Genomic DNA, 23,422 nt, shown 5'->3' with positions numbered 1-23,422 from the left:
CCCATTTTATCTTTACAACAACCCCATGAGATTAGTATTGTCATTATCCTCATTGTACAGACGGACTCTGCAGCTCAAAGAAGTTAAGTAACTTGTCAAAAGTCATACCACGGAGCTGGGACTGCGACCCAGGAAGCCTCCTCCAGAGCCTGCACTCTTCACTATCATATTAGACCAAATGTTCTCTCCATGAGAACTGCTTTGAACAACACTTCTCATATGTGTGGATGTATATACACACACACAATATAAATAAATATACACACACACTCACGCACACACTAGTATGTTTGAGAACCAAACTTTATAGTCATATTGCAAAATACTTTAGTGATCATCTTTCCAGTCCCTCATTTTACCATCATCAATCCACCAACAGATACAATGTCCAGGCCATCACAAACTATGCTCAACCATTAAATTCCTTTGAAATGACTGACAAAAATAAAGCAGTTGAATTGCACTATTACAAAGTGTCCTACAGATCCTACAGCTAACGACAAAGAATTCAGATTTGTGATTTTAAGACCAAAGTCAAACCATGACTCATCACTTTGACTGTTTTTGGTTTAGTTTTCACTAATACAATAACCTGAAAATTTTCAGAAAAAAATCTAATATTTCTTTAGTGACACACTATCACTGAAGCTACTAGGCTAAGATCTTGACTAAAGAATTAGAGGAATTTTTCATCTTCCAAGTACATAAAGATCATCAATTTCATCTTTAATATTAGAGAGAAGATTAAGTGGGAAACAGAAGAGCAAAACAGACCTTCTAGAATCAATATATTCAAAGATTACTGTACTTGGGAGGACATTATTTCTAGTAACGTTATAGTTAAATCACAAAATTATTTAACAGTAACTATAACATAAATATAACCATAAACATAACATAAAAAGAAAAATACCACTCTAAAAGCACAATAATGCAACACCAACTTACCAATTCAATTCCCTGTGGAAAAGGTGTATCATCCCAGTCCTTCAGTGGAAATCTCTGGATTATTTTCCCCAGACCTGCTCCTGACCCTATTAATAAAATCAAAGTGAACTGGTTATACAGTACTAAAAAACCTGAATACTCACTATATTAATACTTATTTCTAAATGAGTATTTGTTGAATAAATTGACATACTGACTAAACATTTTCAAGTTTTAAAAGGCATGAAAGTATTTACCTTTTAAACATAACACCAAAACGACAGGCAATCCCCATCCTACAGACTCTGAAAAGAGTGACAATATGAAAAGCTAAGAAAAACAGACAGAGGCACTGAAATCTAGTCTCTAACACACCATGGGAGTAACTGTCCTTTGTTCCCAATAAAGAAAGCAATCTTCTCATTATCTCAAGTTAAAACTTAAAAAGAACTTTTCTATGGAGTCAAAGTAATATTTTAAGTGACAAATGTTAGTACTAAGCTTCAGTTAAGGATTATAAGCACTGTTACAGGTAAAATAAAGACTTTTTAGAGTGGCCTCGGAAGTTGACCATTGTATATGCAAGGTTTTTCAACATCAGCACTATTGACATTTTGGGCTGGACAATTCTTTGTGCTTTGTTGGGAGGTGAGAGGGGGGTTGTCCTGTGCATTGTAGCTTGATTAGCAACAATCGTTAGCTCAACCCACTACATGCTAGTAGCACCCCACCATCGTCAAGTTGTTACAACCAAAATGTCTCCAGACATTGCCAAATGTTATTCCGGCAGGGGCAAAACTGTTCCTGGTTGAAAATCACTGGTCTGTATCATTGTTGTTATAAAATTATCCTATGATACTAAAGAATGATCAACTTACAATTGAAAATCAGGATGTAATCTGTGAATAACTTGAGGATGAAAAACATGTTAGATCTAAATTGATTTTTGCCATACTTTTTAAAGAGCTTCATGCGCTTGCATATGCTGCATGTTGTCCCAGCTCACTTTGAAGTGAAAGCAACATCATTCTGATTATTTGTACATGTAACTTAAGAAAGCCTTTAACACCTGATTCAGTTTGTTAATACACATTTTAAAAAATCATCCACTATCATCTCTCACCCTCATCCCTGTGAATTCAATTTCCCCTTTGCCCTTCACCTAACCTTCAATCACTTTATGGCCAAATTTTTACCTTTAAAAGACAAATGGAAAGTTAAAGTTGTTTTACTGACCAACTAGTCTGTGTTCTAAAACTAAGGTCACTTTTGAAAAAGGCAAAATAAAATAAAAACATTCTCAATTAAAATGAACAGTTGCTGCAATAAAGTAACTCCTCATATATCCTTCATTATAGGGGAATGAAGGGTTTCATTAAAAGTAAACTAAACTAAAAGTAGTTTATGACAGGCACTCATTTTTCAAAATCTACCTCAAGTATCACCACCTCTGACATCCCAAGCAGAGTTAATTCAACAAATTGCTAGGTACTAGAGACACACAAATGAAAAAGACAGGGCCCCTATCCTCAAGGAACTCACCATCTAATAAGAAACAGACAAATGAACTGATAATTTCAGTATATAATGGTAAGTACAATGATAGAAGGGAACCTAACCTAGCAGAGGCAATCAAGGAAAACCTTCTAAAACTAATGACAGCAGGCTTTTTCTTTCTTTCAGTAACATCTTTGTATCCCCAAGCAGCCTGTATCTGAATGCTGGACACTTAGTTCATAATGAGTTAAATGTTTATTTTAATAAATTTATTAATATTGAAAGAAACTGTTTTAAGATTACATCTCCCTGTCTTTTTAAACAGAGATAAATGTATGTTATTTATCTCATCATATTTAACCAGGTGTCCCTAAATTGTTTCTTCAGTTCTGAAAGTCATACCTAATGTATTATGGTTCAAAAAATATTTTATCATATTCATTTTTACTAATTATAAAAATAATAAAAGCTAACTGCAGAAAATTTTTTAAATACATAAAAATATAAAGAAGAAATCAGGGGCTGGCCCCATGGCCAACTGCTTAAGTTCGCCCAGTCTGCTTCGGCGGCCCAGGGTTTTGCCGGTTCAGATCCTGGGCACGGACATGGCACTGTTGGTCAGGCCATGTTGAGGTGGCATCCCACATGCCACAACCAGAGGGACCTACAACTAATATATACAACTATGTACTTGGGGGATTTGGGGAGAAAACGCAGAAAAAAAAAAAGATTGGCAACAGTTGTTAGCTCAGGTGCCAATCTTAAAAAAAAAAAGAAAAAAGCATCGATAATCCCACACCTGCAGACAATTACTGTTAACATTTTGGACTATTTTATCCTAGGCTTTTTTGTACGCATGTATTTTTTCCTACAGAACTAAGATCATACTAAATTTAACTTTATATATTGGTTTATTAGCAATATTTTACAATGGTCTTTAATCCTGTAAGTACATTTTCTAGTTTCTCACTATTATAAATAATGCTATAAAAAAGCATCTTTCTATGTAAATCTTTATCCTCATCTCACTTTTCTTAAGAGAAATTCTTAGATATATAACTACTGGGTCAAAGAGTATCAAAATTTTAAAGACTCACACAAAGCCAAAGGGCCCACCAGAAAACATTTAACAGTTTTTTTACATTCTGTGTGTAAGAATGAGACTGGCATTGTCACTACATCTTTACCAACAATTGTTATTTTAAAAATTTGTTTGTTTTAATTACCACCAATTTGAGAGATGAAAAATTTCTCTTAGGCAGGAGCATAACTTTCAAAAGTTCTTTAGAAGCAACATATTATTTACTGACTTCACAATGATAAGCAGTGTTTCAATAACATGAAAACTTAGTTTGAAACGCTGACATAACATTTATAAATGCACAGAGAAATGATTCATGAGTGATAAGACTTTCAGTTAGATGATAACGCTATTTGAAAGTGAAAATTAGGTTAGAAAGCGGCAAAAATAAAAATGGTAAAGTGATTACTCCAATGCAAATAAAATGTGGAAAGAGCTACAATAACTTGGTTCCAAATATAAAATACATAAATTGCTGCAGCTAACAGCTTTTGTGGAACTTCTGAAAGTATCCTACTTTTAAAAAGTAAACAAACATTTTCTGATTCTTGTTTCCTTATTTTTAAGTGTTCAGTCTGAATGTTTAAACTTATTTTCCAAGTTTATCTATTCTATCCGATAACCATTCTTAAAGACTGTACTGGTCGTATTTAAGAATGCTGAGGGGCCGGCCTGGTGGCACAGTGGTTAAGTGCACACATTCCGCTTCGGCGGCCCGGGGTTTCCCAGTTCAGATTCCGGGTGCAGACATGGCACCACTTGGCACACCATGCTGTAGTAGGCATCCCACATATAAAGCAGAGGAAGATGGGCATGGATGTTCGCTCAGGGCCAGTCTTCCTCAGCAAAAAGAGGAGGATTGGCAGCAGTTAGCTCAGGGCTAATCCTCCTCAAAAAAAAAAAAAGGAAAAGAATGCTGAGAAGATGATATTTTGCACTGAAAAGCAAGTTACAGTGAGGTAAGACTTTTTTAGAGTTAGATGTCTACACGTGGACTGACCCTTATGTCCAGAGGTGAAGTAGGTCATGTCAATCCGAGTAGCAGCTCCTATCTGTACTACATATTAAATGAGGCTGGGTGACTGGGTAGGGAGGGGGAGAAATTCCTCAAAAGAAAGGGGACTACTTCCTAGAAAGGAGAGGTGGTAGGCAGACAAAATTGTGATTGTCCACTGCATTGTACTTAGCTAAATTTGGAAAAGGAGGGGGTGGTTATTAGTCAGTGCCCTCACGTTTTTCCTCCCAGCCCCTACTCTCCCACCCCATCACAAAATCAAGAAATATGATGACCAAATGGAGTTCAGATATAAAAAAGGGGACTGTCAGCAGGACACCAGTATATGTGCAAATGTCTATCTTTGAAATATATATATATGCTAGACAAACTGCCCAAAACAAATTTAGGAAGGGTGAGGAAATACTGGCCTGGTCAGGCATCCTTTTCCCTCCTTTATGTTTGGTAACTCACTTTCCCTTGGGTCTTGGTAGGGCTGTCAGGCTACCCAGCGCAAGCATAAGGATTAGCAAGTGACCTAGGATGATCCAACCATCCATCAGGCCCCTGCCAAAGTGACTGCTCTAGCCTTGGCCAATGACCCCAGAAGAGTCAAACAGTATTCTCCGGGGTTGCTAACCAGTATGCTTTGGTGTGGAGTTGCCAGTAGATATGAGGAAGAAGTACTCTGCAGAAGAACTGAAGAATGAGTAGAGGTTAATCAGGTGGAGAAATTTAACACTCTGCTCTACCCAAAACAGGATGCTTGATATTTACTGATTGCAGCAATTGGCAAAAATTATGTGAGTGCCTTCTGTGTGTGCTCAGCGTATAGATGTACAAAGTATATACTGCTTGGTTTAACACAGGCTCTGAACTTTGAGAAATGCTACTCTAATACATAATCCACTAAATCTTCTTCTATGATATGTTTATCTAAACAAATATATCAGAGGTTATCTATACTAGTTTTATGCTGTCCATCTGCTCACATCTCCTACTACTGAAAATGGCATCACCCACAGTTCAAGGAAGGACAGCAGTCAGGTTCAGGGGCAAACAATCCTACCATTCCTCTCATTAGCCAGAGGGAAATTACCAAATCATTCATTTGGTTATTACATTTACTGTTACCTGTCTGTCTGACCTGACTAGAATGAAAACAATTATTTTTCGGCCTGCTTTGTTTACTGATATATCCCAGGCACTTACATACCACAAATCCTGGTATATACTAGATACACCAAATATATACTACAATTCCTGGTATATTTTAGATGATAAAATACTCATTGAATAAATAAATGGGACTATTAGGTGGGCAAGGGCATCTATAAACTGATAAGCAACTTATGACCAGAGTGACTGGCTGTAAAAAGTATCCTAGACAAATCAAAGTCCTCTGCTGGGGAATTTTACACAGAAGAAAATGAGAGACTAAAGCAGCCAAAAAGATGTATCAAGACTCGCTATGATGTAAAGAAACCTCAGACAACCAGAGCGGGTAATGTGTAAAACCACTTATGGAACAGCAGAAACTCTAGGTAGAGACTTGCCGTAGAAACAGGTTAACAGTACAGACATGTAGAAAGAAGCAGAGATGCCCCAGAGGAAGGCTGTGCAGCTGTCTAAGTTCTAAGCCCAGTAAACTCGCAGCACTGCAGCATCTGTCATCAAACTTCTGAGGCATTCTCACGATCTTCCGCCCTCGTAAGCTAGAACGGGTCTGTACTCCTTTTCACTGAAGAGTCCAAATTAGAAGACACTGTAAGAAGCACCCTGGTAGATTAAGTTCTTTCAAACTGGAGAAGGGTCTGGAAACAATCACATAAAAACGAGATTTAGTCAGAAGGACTAAAAGAAATGATCATAACTGGAGTTTTAATATAAGCTACCAGTTTTTGTGGTCTCCAAAACTAGGCAGAATGATAAGAGGACAAATCCAGAAAACCTGACAAGTAGACTACTACAGTAATGTGTTTATTCAACAATAACACTATGCCAGGCCTTGTATTAGGTGCCAAGGTGAGAAAGATAAAACATGCTGTGACAATATTTAGGACTTGAATTGAGGTTCTTGAAAGGCAACTAAAAGGGCAGATGTAAGCACAGTATAACAACAGAGCAAAGATTAGGAAAGAAAACAATATTGTTTGGAAATCAGGTGATGAGTCTAACAAAACCAGGAACAGAAAAACTGAAAAATTCCACATTTTGGAATAGGGATATTTCTTTTCTCTATTTTGACAAAAGAGCAGCATCATTTAAGTACAATGATGAGAACTGTAAGCTTTTGAAAACCCAAATAAAATAACAAGTAATGAATATCCAAAAGAAAAATCTTAAAAGCAGACGTTCTTTCATGTTTTAAAAAGAAATTCAAAGTTGTCTAAAAGCGCGTGATGCATGCATGATGACATCTCACAGCGACTTTTTATTTTAGATGATTTACAGTGATGTGCTGTATAAAAACGTTTCAGACAATGGAAGACCACATATACTGATACTGGCTCAACACAAGGTTAACATAAGGCAAGCCATATTATAGAAAGGAAACCATATTGTAACTTTAAATGACCTCTAACTAGCCCAGACATGCTCTGTAGATTTTGTGGTCCTTCCCAGCTGCTTTAAGATGATAACTTTGTTCTTTTGAGTTCCTTAGGAATGTGATGACCCCCAGGCAGAGAGCCTATGCTGATAGCCATCATCAATGACAACTAAAAGATCAGGGGATAGGGCTGTTGCTTCATTCCAAACAAAGGACTATCAGGAACTGGGACCAGATGTCTGTCCCCACCCAGAGATCAGCCACCACCCCCACCTGGAGAATAGCCCCATATATAACTGGCCTGTAGTCTTTGTTCTGTGAGATGGTTCTTTCAGACATGAGTTGGCCATCTTCCCTCTTGCTAGCGAGCTGTAATAAAGTCCTTTCTCTCCTACCACCCTGCCTCCTGACTATTGGGGTATCTTGCAGCAAGCAGACGACCCCTCCTTGGGTGGTAACAATTCAACAGTGGTCCCATAAGATTAGTACCATACAGCCTAGGTGTGTAGTAGGCTATACCATCTAGGTTTGTGTAAGTACTGTAGGGGAGAAAGAAATTTTCCTCTACCCTTGTAGGTTCTTCCAGCTGGTCTAAGAATTAAATTAACATGAGACAGATTAATAGGAGAAAAACAAAAGTTTATTAACATGTATACATGGAAGAAACCCAGGAAAATCAAGTAACTCACCAAAATAGCCAAAGCCCTCAGCTTAAATATCACTCCCAGCTAACGACAAAAGAAGATGTTGGGGATAGGGAGAGTCAGGGAATTTAAAGGGAAATAAGGCAATTCACAGATAGGTGAAAAGAAGCAAACATTTGGAAAACAAGTGTTTGGGCACACAGAAGCAGAACAGAGAGGGGAGCCCAACAAACAGACTTTTCTAGGTTCCTCCCTGTCTAGTTCATGTTATGCTAAGGTGATAGCTTGCTTCCTGAGACAGGTTTTTTTAATCTGAATTCTTTTAGGCAGTGAGGGGGACGGTAACAAGAAAAACTTTGAGACTTTTATTTCTTAAAAATAATTAGCCTAAAATAATCCTCATGTTAAGTAGACACATTTTGGGGTGGCAAACTTTGTTCCCCATCAGTACACGCTATGACGTTTTTACAATGTTGAAATCACCTAACGATACATTTCTCAGAACATATCCCTGTCGTTAAGTGACACATGACTGTATACACTTAGCAAACTTTATATTCATTCCACATTTAATACAATAAAAGTAGTCATGAATAACTGTGTGAATCTAAGTATGGACTTTCTGACTGGCTAACACATTGCAAATATACAAACCAAATAGACTAAATTTATTATTATTACTTGCAAAGGCAGAAGCTTCTTTAGCTCTATTAATACTGAAGGGTATTTAGCTGCCTTCTCTGTCTGGCTTGTTTCACTCAGCACAATGCTGAGATGTGGGGGGAAACAGGAAGAGATTGGACAAAGTACAAACATTCAGGAAAAGACGAAGGTCTAGAAGGTCTGCTCAACATCCATTTCTTTTTTTTGTTTTTTTTAATTTTATTTTTTTCCTTTTTCTCCCCAAAGCCCCCCAGTACATAGTTGTATATTCTTAGTTGTGGGTCCTTCTAGTTGTAGCATGTGGGATGCCATCTCAGCGTGGCCCGACGAGCAGTGCCATGTCCATGCCCAGGATTCGAACTGACGAAACACTGAGCCACCTGCAGCGGAGCGGGCGAACTTAACCACTCGGCCAGGGGGCCAGCCCCTCAACATCCATTTCTGATAAAAATTCTCAACAAAGTGGGTATAGAAGAAACATACCTCAACATAAAAAAGGCCATATAAGACAAACGCACAGGGGCTGGCCCCGTGGCCGAGTGGTTAAGTTCGCGCGCTCTGCTGCAGGCGATCCAGTGTTTCGTTGGTTCAAATCCTGGGCGCGGACACGGCACTGCTCATCAAACCACGCTGAGGCAGCGTCCCACATGCCACAACTAGAACGACCCACAACGAAGAATCTACAACTATGTACTGGAGGGCTTTGGGGAGAAAAAGGAAAAAAGTAAAATCTTTAAAAAGAAAAATAAAGACAAATCCACAGCTAACATCATACTCAATGTTGAAAAGCTGAAAACGTTTCCTCTAAGATCAAGAATAATTCAAAGACACCAACTCTCCCCACTTTTATTCAACCTAGTATTGGAAGCCCTAGCCACAGCAATTAGGCAAGGACAGAAATAGAAGGCATCCAAATCAAAGAGGAAGGAGTAAAATTGTCACTATTTGCAGATAATACGACATTATATGTAAAAAACTCTAAAGACTCCACCAAAAAACTATTAGGACAAATCAATAAATTTAGTAAAGTTGCAGGATACAAAATCAGTATGCAAAAATCTGTTGCGTTTCTACACACTAATAATGAACTATCAAAAAGAAAAATTAAGAAAACAATCCCACTGACAATTACATCAAAAAGAATAAAATACCTTGGAATAAATTTAACCAAGGAAGCGAAAGACCTGTACACTGAAAATTATAAGACACTGATGAAAGATATTGAAGACGACACAAACAAATGGTAAGATATTCCATGCTCATGGATTAAAAGAATTAATATTGTGAAAATGTCCATACTACCCAAAGCAATATACAGATTGAATGCATTCCCTATCAAAATTCCAATGGCGTTTTTCACAGAAATAGAACACAATAATCCTAAAATTTGTATGGAATCACAAAAGACCCCAAATAGCCAAAGCAATCTTGAAATATAAGAACAAAGCTGGAATTTATCAAAACAGTATGGTCCTGGCATAAAAACAGATACATAGATCAAGGGAACAGAATAGAGAGCCCAGAAATAAACCTACACATATATGGTCAATTCATTTGCAACAAAGGAGCCAAGAATACACGATGGAGAAAGGATAGCCTATTTAATAAGTGGTGCTGGGAAAACTGAACAGTCACATGCAACAGAATGAAACTGGACCACCATCTTATACCATACACAAAATGAATTATATGAATTACAGACCTCAACATAAAACCTGAAACCATAAAACTCCTAGAAGAAAACAGAGGCAGCAAACTTCTTGACAACATTCTTGACGACAATTTTTGGGATTTAACACAAAAAGCAAAGGCAACAAACGCAAAAATAAACAAGTGGGACTGCATCAAACTAAAAAGCATCTGCACAGTAAAGGAAACCATCAAGAAAATGTAGGGGCTGTAACCCCATGGCCGAGTGGTTAAGTTCGCATGCTCCGCTTTGGCGGCCCAGGGTTTCGCCAGTTTGGATCCTGGGCAGAGACATGGCACCGCTCATCAAGCCATGCTGAGGAGGCATCCCACGTAGCACAACCAGGGGTACCTACAACGATAATACACAACTATGTACTGCGGGGCTTTAGGGAGAAGAAGGAGAAAAAAGGATATTGGCAACAGATGTTAGCTCAGATGCCAGTCTTTAAAAAAAACAAAGAAAGAAAATGCAAAGGCAACTTACCAAATGGGAGAAAATATTTGCAAATCATGTATCTGATAAGAGGTTAACATCCGAAATATATAAAGTACTCATACAACTCAACAGCAAAAAGACAACCCAATTAAAAAATGGGCAGAGGTGGGCAGCAGACAAAACTGTCTGTCTGCCATTAGCGGAGGGGCCACGCCCAGCTCTCAACTCCGGGAAAGTCCCGGAGAGAATCCCAGAGGGCGGGGTGACCCCCAGCTGCCGTTGCCCGCCCCGTGGGACTAGGGATTGCCGGAGACCTCGGAGAGGACTGGGGCTGGGGGAAGTTTCAAAGGCCGGCTCTGCGCCCCGGAGGGGAAGCTCCGGAGTTCCGCCCGGGCAGCAAACAAAACTCTCTGTCTGCCATTAGCAGAGGGGCCATGCCCAGCATTCACGGCTCCGGGAGAGTCCCGGAGAGAATCCCAGAGGGCGGGGCGACCCTCAGCTGCCGTTGCCCGCCCCGTGGGGCTAGGGATTGCCGGAGATCTCGGAGAGGACTGGGGCTGGGGGGAATTCCAGAGACCCAGCTCCGTAGCCTAGGGGGAAACCCTACAGGCTCACAGCAGCCTTAGGGAAAGCCTCTGCACAGCAGCAGTAGAAAGCACCCAGCTGGCAGCCACAAGGCTGGAAGACCCCAGGGCAAAAGCAGCAGAGCTAGGTGAACTAACCACAGACTGTAGAAGATGCCAATAGCTCTCCTGCGACCCATAGAGGACAAGTGAGATTTTGTGGGTGCCGACAGCAACGGAGTGACAAATATAAGTGATCCCACCCCTGGCGGCTGGAAAAGCCCATAACACCGTTGCAGACCCCAAGGAGGGAGCACATCTAGGTGGGCTGCAAGAGTAGGCACCAGCAGCCTGAAGCCCCCCTGTGACGGCCCCCATGGCAGAGGAGGGAATCCAAAGGACCACTGTGACTACGAGGAGGGCCAGTTAGCAACTGCGGACAGGGTTCCTGATTGGTGCAGTATAAATAGCTGCTCCCCCACCGCAGCAGCTGAAACAAGTGAAAGGAGCAACTAAACTCTATCTCCATGCGGAGGCACAAATCAACAACATCAAGCAATATGAAAAAATACATTAAATCTCCAGAACAGAAAGAAAGTAACAAATACACAGAAAACAATCCCAAAGACAATGAGATATATAACCTAAATGATGATGACTTCAAAACAGCCATCATTAAAATACTCACTGAGTTAAGAGAGAATTCTGACCGACAACTCAACGAGTTCAGGAGCTATGTCACAAAAGAGTTTGATACGATAAAGAAGAACCAAACAGAAATATTGGAAATGAAGAACACAATAGAGGAGATTAAGAAAAATCTAGATGCTCTGAACAGTAGGGCCGATAATATGGAGGAAAGAATTAGCAATTTGGAAGATGGCAATATAGAATTGCTGCAGGCAGAGGAGGAGAGAGAAGCAAGACTAAAAAGAAATGAAGAAACTCTCCGAGAATTATCAGACACAATTAGGAGATGCAACGTAAGGATTATAGGTATACCAGAGGGAGAAGAGAAGGAGAAAGGGGCAGAAAGCCTATTCAAAGAAATAATGGCTGAGAACTTCCCAAATCTGGTGAGAGAGATGGATCTTCAGGTGACAGAAGCCAATATATCTCCAAACTTTATCAATGCAAGAAGACCAACTCCACGGCATATAGTAGTGAAGCTAGCAAAAGTCAACGACAAGGAGAAAATACTAAGGACAGCCAGGCAAAAGAAACTAACCTACAAAGGAACCCCCATCAGGCTATCAGCAGATTTCTCAGCAGAAACTTTACAGGCTAGAAGAGAGTGGAATGATATATTCAAAAATCTGAAGGACAAAAATCTACAGCCGAGAATTCTCTACCCAGCGAAAATATCCTTCAAATACGATGGAGAAATAAAAACTTTCCCAGATAAACAAAAATTAAGGGAGTTCATTGCCACAAAACCTCCTCTTCAGGAAATCCTCAGGAAAACCCTCATTCCTGAAAAATCCAAAAAAGGAAAGGGGCTACAAAACCAAGAGCAGAGGAGATAAGTAGAAGGACAACAACAGAGAGTAGCAGCTCTACATCAGAACAGATTAAACCATGGGATGAGAAAAAAAGGAAATTGAAGAAAACCGGAAACAAGACACAAAATGGTAGTGGTAGGCCCCCACATCTCAATAATCACTCTAAATGTAAATGGATTGAACTCCCCAATCAAAAGACACAGAGTGGCAGGATGGATCAAAGAACAAGATCCAACAATATGCTGCCCCCAGGAAACACACCTCAGCCCCAAAGACAAACACAGACTCAGAGTGAAGGGATGGAGAACAATACTCCAAGCTAATAATGAACAAAAGAAAGCAGGTGTCGCTATACTAATATCAGACAAGGTAGATTTCAAAGCAAAACAGATAAAGAAAGATAAAGAGGGACAGTATATAATGATAAAAGGGACTCTCCACCAAGAAGACATAAAACTTATAAATATATACGCGCCCAACACAGGAGCACCAAAATTTGTAAAGCAACTCTTAATAGAACTAAAAGAAGACATCAACAACAATACAATAATAGTAGGGGACCTCAACACACCATTAACACCAATGGACAGAACATCCAGACAGAAAATCAACAAGGAAATAATAGAATTAAATGAAAAATTAGACCAGATGGACTTAACAGATATATATAGAACACTTCATCCAAAAACAGCAGGTTACACATTCTTCTCAAGTGCACATGGAACATTCTCAAGGATTGACCATATTTTGGGAACCACAGCAAACATCAATAAATACAAGAGAGTTGAAATAATATCAAGCATCTTTTCTGATCATAATGCTATTAAACTAGAAATCAACTACAAGAAAAAAGCAGAGAAAGGTGCAAAAATGTGGAGACTAAACAACACGCTTCTCAACAAACAATGGATCATTGAAGAAATTAAAGAAGAAATCAAATTTTATCTGGAGACTAATGAAAATGAGAACACGACATACCAAATCATTTGGGATGCAGCAAAAGCAGTCCTAAGAGGGAAATTCATCGCAATACAGGCTCACCTCACTAAACAAGAAAAAGCTCACGTAAGCAATCTCAAACGACACCTAACAGAACTAGAAAAAGAAGAACAAACAAAGCCCAGAGTCAGTAGAAGGAGGGAAATAATAAAAATAAGAGCAGAAATAAACGATATTGAAACAAAAAAGACAATAGAAAGGATCAATGAAACAAAGAGTTGGTTCTTCGAAAGAATTAACAAAATTGACAAACCCCTAGCCAGACTCACCAAGAAAAGAAGAGAGAAATCGCAAATTAATAAAATTAGGAATGAGAGAGGAGAAATCACAACAGATACCAATGAAATACAAGAGATCATAAGAGAATACTATGAAAAACTATATGCCAACAAATTGAACAACCTGGAAGAAATGAACAAATTCCTAGACTCCTACGATCTCCCCAAACTGAATCAGGAAGAAATGGAGAATCTGAATAGGCCAATCAAAAGTAAGGAAATAGAAACGGTAATCAAAAACCTCCCCAAAAATAAGAGTCCAGGACCAGATGGCTTCTCTGGAGAATTCTACCAAACATTCAAAAAAGACTTAATACCTATTCTCCTCAAACTGTTCCAGAAAATTGAGAAAGATGGAGAACTCCCTAACACATTCTATGAAGCCAACATCACTCTGATCCCCAAACCTGACAAGGACAACACAAAGAAAGAGAACTACAGGCCGATATCACTGATGAACATAGATGCAAAAATCCTCAACAAAATTTTGGCAAACCGATTACAGCAATACATCAAAAAGATTATACACCATGATCAAGTGGGATTTATACCAGGGACACAGGGATGGTTCAACATCCGCAAGTCAATCAACGTGATACACTACATCAACAAAATGAAAAACAAAAACCACATGATCATCTCAATAGACGCAGAGAAAGCATTCGACAAGATCCAACACCCATTTATGATAAAAACCCTCAGTAAAATGGGTATAGAAGGAAAGTACCTCAACATAATAAAGGCCATATATGATAGACCCACAGCCAACATCATACTCAATGGACAAAAGCTGAAAGCCATCCCTCTGAGGACAGGAACAAGACAAGGGTGCCCACTTTCACCACTCCTATTCAACATAGTACTGGAGGTGCTGGCCAGAGCAATTCGGCAGGAAAAAAAAATAAAAGGAATCCAAATAGGTAACGAAGAAGTAAAACTCTCGTTGTTTGCAGACGACATGATCTTATACATAGAAAACCCCAAAGAATCCACAGAAAAACTATTAGAAACAATCAACAACTACAGCAAAGTAGCAGGGTATAAAATTAACGTGCATACATCAGTAGCATTTCTATACACTAACAATAAACTAACAGAAAAAGAACTCAAGAACTCTATCCCATTCACAATCGCAACGAAAAGAATAAAATACCTTGGGATAAACTTAACCAAGGAAGTGAAGGATCTATACAATGAAAACTACAAGACTTTCTTGAAAGAAATTGACGATGACATAAAGAGATGGAAAGACATTCCTTGCACATGGATTGGAAGAATAAACATAGTTAAAATGTCCATACTACCTAAAGCAATATACAGATTCAATGCTATCCCAATCAGAATCCCCAGAACATTCTTCACAGAAATTGAACAAACAATCCTAAAATTCATATGGGGGAACAAAAGACCACGAATTGCTAAAGCAATCTTGAGCAAGAAAAACAAAGCCGGCGGAATCACAATCCCCGATTTCAAAACATACTACAAAGCTACAGTGATCAAAACAGCATGGTACTGGTACAAAAACAGGTCCACAGATCAATGGAACAGAACTGAAAGCCCAGAGGTAAAACCACACATCTATGGACAGCTAATCTTCGACAAAGGAGCAGAGGGCCTACAATGGAGAAAAGAAAGTCTCTTCAACAAATGGTGCTGGGAAAACTGGACAGCTACATGCAAAAGATTGAAAATTGACCATTCTTTTTCACCACACACCAAAATAAACTCAAAATGGATCAAAGACCTAAAGATTAGGCCTGAGATAATAAGTCTTTTGGAAGAGAATATAGGCAGTACACTCTTTGACATCAGTTTCAAAAGAATCTTTTCAGACACTATAACTCCTCAGTTGAGGGAAACAATAGAAAGAATAAACAAATGGGACTTCATCAGACTAAAGAGCTTCTTCAAGGCAAGGGAAAACAGGATTGAAACAAAAAAACAGCTCACTAATTGGGAAAAAATATTTACAAGCCACTTATCTGACAAAGGGTTAATCTCCATAATATACAAAGAACTCACACAGATTAGCAACAAAAAAACAAACAACCCAATCAAAAAATGGGCAGAGGACATGAACAGACATTTCTCAAAAGAAGATATCAATATGGCCAATAGACACATGAAAAGATGTTCATCATCGCTAATCATCAGGGAAATGCAAATCAAAACTACACTAAGATATCACCTTACACCCGTTAGATTGGCAAAAACATCCAAAACCAAGAGTGACAAACGTTGGAGAGGTTGTGGAGAAAGAGGAACCCTCATACACTGTTGGTGGGAATGCAGACTGGTACAGCCACTATGGAAAACAGTATGGAGATTTCTCAAAAAGTTAAAAATAGAAATACCCTATGACCCAGCCATCCCACTACTGGGCATCTATCCTAAGAACCTGATATCAGAAATCTCAAGAGACCGTTGCACCCCTATGTTCATCGCAGCATTATTTACGATAGCCAAGACGTGGAACCAGCCTACATGCCCAGAAACTGATGATTGGATAAAGAAGATGTGGTATATATACACAATGGAATACTACTCAGCCATAAAAAAGACAAAATTGGCCCATTCACAACAACATGGATGGACCTCGAGGGTATTATGTTAAGCGAAATAAGCCAGTCAGAGAAAGACGAACTCTATATGACTCCACTCATAGGTGGAAGTTAGTATATTGATAAGGAGATCTGATCGGTGGTTACCAGGGAAAAGGGGGGGTGGGGGGAGGGCACAGAGGGGGAAGTGGTGTACCCACAACATGACTAACAAAAATGTACAACCGAAATCTCACAAGGTTGTAATCTATCATAACATTAATAAAAAAAAGAAAAAAAAAAAAAGGGCAGAGGATCCGAATACATATTTTTCCAAAGAAGATATACAGATGGCCAACAAGTACATGAAAAGGTACTCAACACCACTAATTGTTAGGGAAATGCAAATTAAAACCACAATGAGATATCACCTCACACCTATTAGAATGGCTATTATCAAAAAGACAAGAAATAATAAGTGTTGGCAAGGATGTGGAGAAAAGGAAAAAGTAAAACCCTTGTGCTCTCTGGTGGGAATATAAACTGGTGCAGGCACTGCTATGAAAAACAGTATGGCAGTTCCTGAAAAAAATTAAAAACAGAAGCATCTGATTCAGCAATCCCATTTCTAGATATTTATCCAAAGAAAAGGAAAACACTAACTTGAAATGATAATATGCACCCCCACAATCACTGCAGCATTATTTACAGTAGCCAAGATAGGGAAACAACCTACGTGTCCATTGACAAACGAATGGATAAAAGAAAATGTGAGATATATACATACAAACACACACACACATATATGTGGCAGTGTCCCACATAGCACATATACATGTGTGTGTGTATGTATGTATATATATATATAATAGAATATTATTCAGCCATAAGAAAGAATGAAATCTTGCTATTTGCAACAACTTGGGATGAACCTTGAGGGCACCATGCTAAGTGAAATAAGTCACAAAGAGAAAGAAAAATACCATATGATCTCACCTATACATGGAATCTAAAAAAATAAAAATAAACCAAGCTCAGAGATATACAGAACAGACTGGTGGCTGCCAGAAGCAGTGAGTGGGGGAAATGGGTGAAGGGGATCAAAAGGTACAAACTTCCAGTTATAAAATAAATAAGTCATGGGGATGTAACGTACAGGATAGTGACTACAGTTAATAATACTGTATTGCATATTTCAAAGTTGCTAAGACAATAAATCTTAAAAGTTCTCACAAGAAAATAGACTTATTGTAGTGAACATTTTGCAATACATACAAATGTCGAGTCACTGATGTGTACACCTAAACTGACAATGTTATATATCAATTATATCTCAGTAAATAAATAAATAAATATAGTATCAAGACAGCACAACCAAAGTGGCATAATTACATAAAGACCAATGGAACAGAACAGAGAGCCCAGAAATAAACCCTCACATATATGGTCAAATAGTCTTTAACAAGGGTGCCAAGGTCACGCAATGAAGAAAGAATAGTCTCTTCAACAAATGGTGCTAGGAAAACAGGATACCCACATGCAAAAGAATAAAGATGGATGCTTACCTTACACCATATACAAAAATTAACTTGAAATGGATTAAAGACCTAAACCTAAGACTGGAAAGTGTAAAACTCCTAGAAGAAAACAAAGGAGAAAAGCTTTGTGACATTAGATTTGACAATGATTTCTCGGATATGACATCAAAACACAGGCAATAAAAGTAAAAATAAACAAATGGGACTAAACCTAAAAACTGGGCAGCAAAGGAAACAATCAATACAGTGGACTCAACCTAAGGAATGGGAGAAAATATATGCAAACCATATATATGATAAGAGGTTAATATCCAGAATATATAAAGAAATCCTACAACTCAACAACAAAACCCAAATAATCCAATTCAAAAATAGGCAAGGGGGGCTGGCCCAGTGGCCAAGTGGTTAAGTTAACGTGCTACACTTCAGCAGCCCAGGGTTTCACCAGTTATGATCCTGGGCACTGATGTGGCACTGCTCATCAGGCCATGCTGAGGCAGTGTCCCACATAGCACAAGCAGAGGCACTCACAACTAGAATATACAACTATGTACTGGGGGGCTTTGGGGAGAAGAAGAAGAAAGAAAGAAAAAAACAGATTGGCAATAGATGTTAGCCCAGGTAACAATCTTAAAAAAAAAGCAAGGACTTAAATAGACCTTTTGCAAAGATATACAAATGGCCAACAATCATATTCAAAGATGCTCAACATTACTAATCATTGGGGAATTACAAATCAAAACCACAAAGAGATATCACCTCACACAAGTTAGGATGGTCACTATCAAAAATCCAGAAAATAATATTAGTGAGGAGGGAACAAATTGGAACCCATGCACACTGCTGGTTGGAATGTAAAATGGTACAGCCCTTAAGGAGAACAGGATGGAGACTCCTCAAAAAATAAAAGTAGAATTACCATAGCCAACAATCCTACTTCTGGGTATACATTCAAAAGAATTGGAAACAGGGTCTCAAAGAGATATTTGTACACCCATGTCCACTGAAGCATTATTCACAACAGTCAAGAGGTAAAAGCAACCGAAACATCCATTAATAGATGAATGGATAAAGAAACTATGCTATAGGGGCTGGCCTGGTGGCACAATGGTTAAGTTCACATGTTCCACTTCGGTGGCCCAGGGTTTGCCAATTCAGATCCCGGGTGTGGACCTACACACTGCTTGGCAAGCCATGCTGTGGCAGGCGTCCCACATATAAAGTGGAGGAAGATGGGCACGGATGTTAGCTCAGGGCCAGTCTTCTCCAGCAAAGGAAAAAAAAAGGAGGATTGGCAGCAGATGTTAGCTAAGGGCTCGATCTTCCTCAAAAAAAAAAAAGAAAGAAAAAAGTGTTATATGTATGCAATGGAATATAATTCAGCCTTAAAAAAGAAGTAAATCCTGCCATATACTACAACACAGATGAACTTTGAGGACATTAGGTTAGGTAAAACAAACTAGTCACAAAAAAAAGACAAATACTGCATGATTCCACTTAAAGTACATAAAGTAGTCAAACTCTTAGAAACAAAAAGCAGGACAGTGGTTGCCAGGGGCTGGTGGAAGGGGAGAATGGGGAGTTATTGTTCAATGGATACAGAGATTTAGTTTTACAAGATGAAAATGTTCTATGGATTTGTTGCACAACAACGTGCTGTGGGATATATATGGCAGTTAACACTACTGTACTATATACTTAAAAATGTTTAAGATGGTAAATTTTATGCATTTTTTACCACAATTAAAGAAAAAAGAGCACAACCAAATACTAATGGACAACATTTACAACAAAACTAGGTGAAAAGGTATCCCCAAAATGCTTCAGTTGGAGGAATACCACTAACATCCACAAAACCTGCAAAGTATCAGCATCTGTGCAGGAGTAAGAAGGAAGCAACAATAACGGCTCGAGAACAGGAGAACCCCAAAACAGCCAATAAGTATTCACTGGAAGGCTGAATGGCCAATTTGAGAACAGCAGCTAAAAACAGAAGAACAAGGACCACGCTTCTGCAGCAAGGACTAAAATTGCTAGAGCAGTCTAGGTGCCCATACTGGAGAAATTTCCGGGAGTAGAATCAAAATTGAGCAGGAAAGGAGTCATACTATGTGACTTAAAGACTTATAATAAAGCTGCAGAAATCAGGACAATGCGGTACTGCCATTAGAATCAGTAAATAAATCATATTAACACACAATAAAAATCACAATGACTGCCTCAATAAATGTAGAAAACGTATTTGACGAAATTCAATATGCACTCATGACAAAAATGCTCAGCAAAGTACAAATAAAACTTCCTCAATATGATATCATGTCTTCTCAGACAAGGGAAATAAAAGAAAAAATAAAAAAGTGGGACTTCATCAGACTAAAGAGCTTCTGCAAGGCAAAGGAAACCAAGATCAAAATGAAAAAACAACCCACCAAATGGGAGAAAATATTTGCAAATCATATATCCAATAATGGGTTAATCTCCATAATATATAATGAACTCACACAAATGAACTACAAAAAAACAAACAACCCAATCAAAATGTGGACAGAGGATATGAACAGACATTTTTCCAAAGAAGATACACAGATGGCCAACAGGCACATGAAAAGATGCTCAACATCACTAATCATCAGGGAAATGCAAATCAAAACTATAATGAGATATCATCTTAGGCCTGTTAGAATGGCCATAATCACCAAGACAAAAAACAACAAATGTTGGAGAGGTTGCGGAGAAAAGAGAACTCTCATCCACTGCTGGTGGGAATGCAAACTGGTGCAGTCATTGTGGAAAACAGTATGGAGCTTTCTCAAAAAATTAAAAATAGAAATACCATATGACCCAGCTATCCCACTACTGAGTACTTATCCAAAGAACTTGAAATCAACAATACAAAGAAACTTATGCACCTCTATGTTCACTGCAGCATTATTCACAACAGCCAAGACATGGAAGCAACCCAAGTGCCCATCGACTGATGACTGGATAAAGAAGATGTGGTATATATATGTACAATGGAATACTACTCAGCCATAAAAAAAGACAAAATCGTTCCCACTCACAACCACATGGATGGACTGTGAGGGCATTATGTTAAGTGAAATAAGCCAGACAGACAAACACCATATGATTTCACTTATATGTGCAATATAAACAAACTTACAGACAAAGAGAACAATTTAGTGGTTACCAGGTGGAAGCGGGGTGGATGGTGGGCACAAGGGGTAAAGGGGCACACTTATATGGTGTATGACAAATATTAAGGAACAACTGAAATTTCACAATGTTATAAGCTATTATGACCACAATAAAAAAATAAAATAAAATAAAATTTTTTTTAACACTTCCTCAATATAATAAGGAACATTTTATAAAAAACCTATGGGTAACATCACACCTAATGACTGAATGCTTTCCCACTAAGATTCCGAAAAAGGATGTCCAGTCTTATGACTTTCATTTAACATTACACCAGAAGTCCCAACCAGTGCAATAAAGCAAAAAAAAGACATAAAAGGTATACAGATGGGAAAGATGGAAGTAATGTTGTCTTTATCTGCAGACAACCTTAAAAAGTCCTAAGAAATCTAAAAAAGAGGTATGAATTTAGCAAGGCCTAAAGGGTCCGTATAAAAAAACTGATTGTATTTCTATATACTAGTATATTTCTACATACTAGCAATAAAAATTAGAATTAAAAAAAACACCATATGCCATAGCATCAAAAACCATGAAATATTTAGGGCCATTAACAGGTAAACGGATAAACAAACTGTGGAATATCCATACAATGGAATATTATTCAGCACTAAAAAGGAAAAAATCGCTGTTATACGTAACCACATGAAAAAAATCTCAAAATAATTATCCTGAGCAAAAGAAGCCAAACGCAAACAAGTACATACTACAGGATTCCATTCATATGACATCAAGGAAAAGACCAATCTAATCTATAGTGATAGAAAGCAGATCACAGCTGCCCAAGGCTAAGGATGAGTATTAAGGATTGACTTGAATGAAAAGGGTGCAAGAGACCTTTTTTGTCTTTATTTTTATTGCAGTGATGTTTATATGAGTAAATACTTCTGCTATCAGAATTAAGACAAACTGGAAGAAATATATCTTCTCTTAAATTTTGCCTATAGTAAGAATGGAATCTATCATAATGTACGGAAGGGTGAAGCTGGTCTAAGTCATCTGCAATGTACACTTTCCTCCTGGAACAGTTTTCTCTATATGTGAACATGCTCTTCTAGTCCGCGTTCAGATAGGTATCGGGACACAATGTGCAACATCTCAAAGCAGCCAATTCTATCTTCAGATGATTACCATACAAGATCTTTCTGAGAAACTGACATAGGAAACTTAATTATGCCATGCACATTATCATAATCAATCAAATTCTTTTATTTCAAAAAACAGCCCTAAATGTAATATCTAAAAACAAACTGAGAAGACAACTGTGTCTGTTAAAATTTAAGGAGAATAATTATTTCTCTCTTCTCTGACTCCTTCTACATATACCTTTTGGTTTTTAATCACAAAATAGTTATGTATCTTTAGGTGAATTTGAATAATTTTAAACTCTTTCTAAGCCCAAGAAGATAAGAAATGTATTTAGTTATTAGGGGTGCTAGGTCAAACAGTGTACCCCAAAGATTCATGTCTACCTGGAACCTCAGAATGGTTTGGAAATATGGTCTTAGAAGATATAATTAGTTAAGATGAGGTCATCCCTCATCTTAGGCCCTAATCCAGTGACTGGTGCTCTATAAGACAGACAGACACACAGATAGACACACAGGGAAAACACCATGTGGAGACAAAAGCACAGGCTGGAGTGTCACAGCCCCAAGTCACAGAATGCCAAGGACTACAGGTAACTACCAAAGCTAGGAGAGAGTCAAGGAACAAGGTATCCCTCAAAACCCTCCAGAAAGAACCAACCTTGCCGGCACCTTGATTTCAGTCTTCTCGTCTCTAGGACTGTGAGAGAATAAATTTCTGTTGTTTTAAGCTGCCAAGTATGTAGTACTTTGTTTCAGCAGCCCCAGAAAACTAAAATATTTGGTAATAAATATTCCATTACATTAATAAGTATTTGATTTTGTTGACATGAAAGAAAAACTTGAGAAAAAAGTCTATGTTGTGTAACACTAGCCCGTTGGTCATAGTCCTCCTTCTTGGGGCTATACAGGATAAATTTAGTCTCATTTCTACATGTCAATCCTTTGATTATTTGAACACAGCTAACAAGAATCTTGTCCCCTGCCTCCTCTTCCATGCCTCTCCCCAATGCCCGAATCTTCTCTTTTTCAACTCTAAACATTTCAATTTGTCCACAGATACCTGATATGATATTTTTTCACATGGTGAAGAACATGGACTTGGAATCTAGACCACCTGTATTCTAATCCAGTTCCACCATTTACTTGCTATGTGACCCTGAGAAAATCGCATTACCTCTCTGTGCTTCATTTTTTTCCATATGTAAAACAAGGATAATATTACCTC

At 38.3% G+C, this 23,422-nt stretch overlaps 1 protein-coding gene across 5 annotated transcripts in view; it reads right to left on the bottom strand.

Moving 5' to 3' along the window:
- SBF2 (SET binding factor 2) overlaps positions 1-23,422 on the bottom strand; it is a 463,187-nt gene that overhangs the window by 369,276 nt on the left and 70,489 nt on the right. For 3 of the 5 annotated variants that reach the window (XM_046684984.1, XM_046684986.1, XM_046684988.1), the window contains exons 2-3: positions 1,185-1,232; positions 949-1,034 (exon numbers count right to left, since the gene is read on the bottom strand). In XM_046684984.1, the coding sequence (XP_046540940.1) occupies positions 949-1,034; positions 1,185-1,232 (134 nt within the window). The remainder of the gene's footprint in view (positions 1-948; positions 1,035-1,184; positions 1,233-23,422) is intronic. The other 2 variants (XM_046684985.1, XM_046684987.1) reach the window with 1 other exon arrangement.

Source organism: Equus quagga, chromosome 14 (assembly GCF_021613505.1).
Source record: "Equus quagga isolate Etosha38 chromosome 14, UCLA_HA_Equagga_1.0, whole genome shotgun sequence".
NCBI lineage: Eukaryota > Metazoa > Chordata > Mammalia > Perissodactyla > Equidae > Equus > Equus quagga.
The sequence above is the reverse complement of the archived record's forward strand: the minus strand, read 5'-3'. Positions and strand labels throughout refer to the sequence as shown.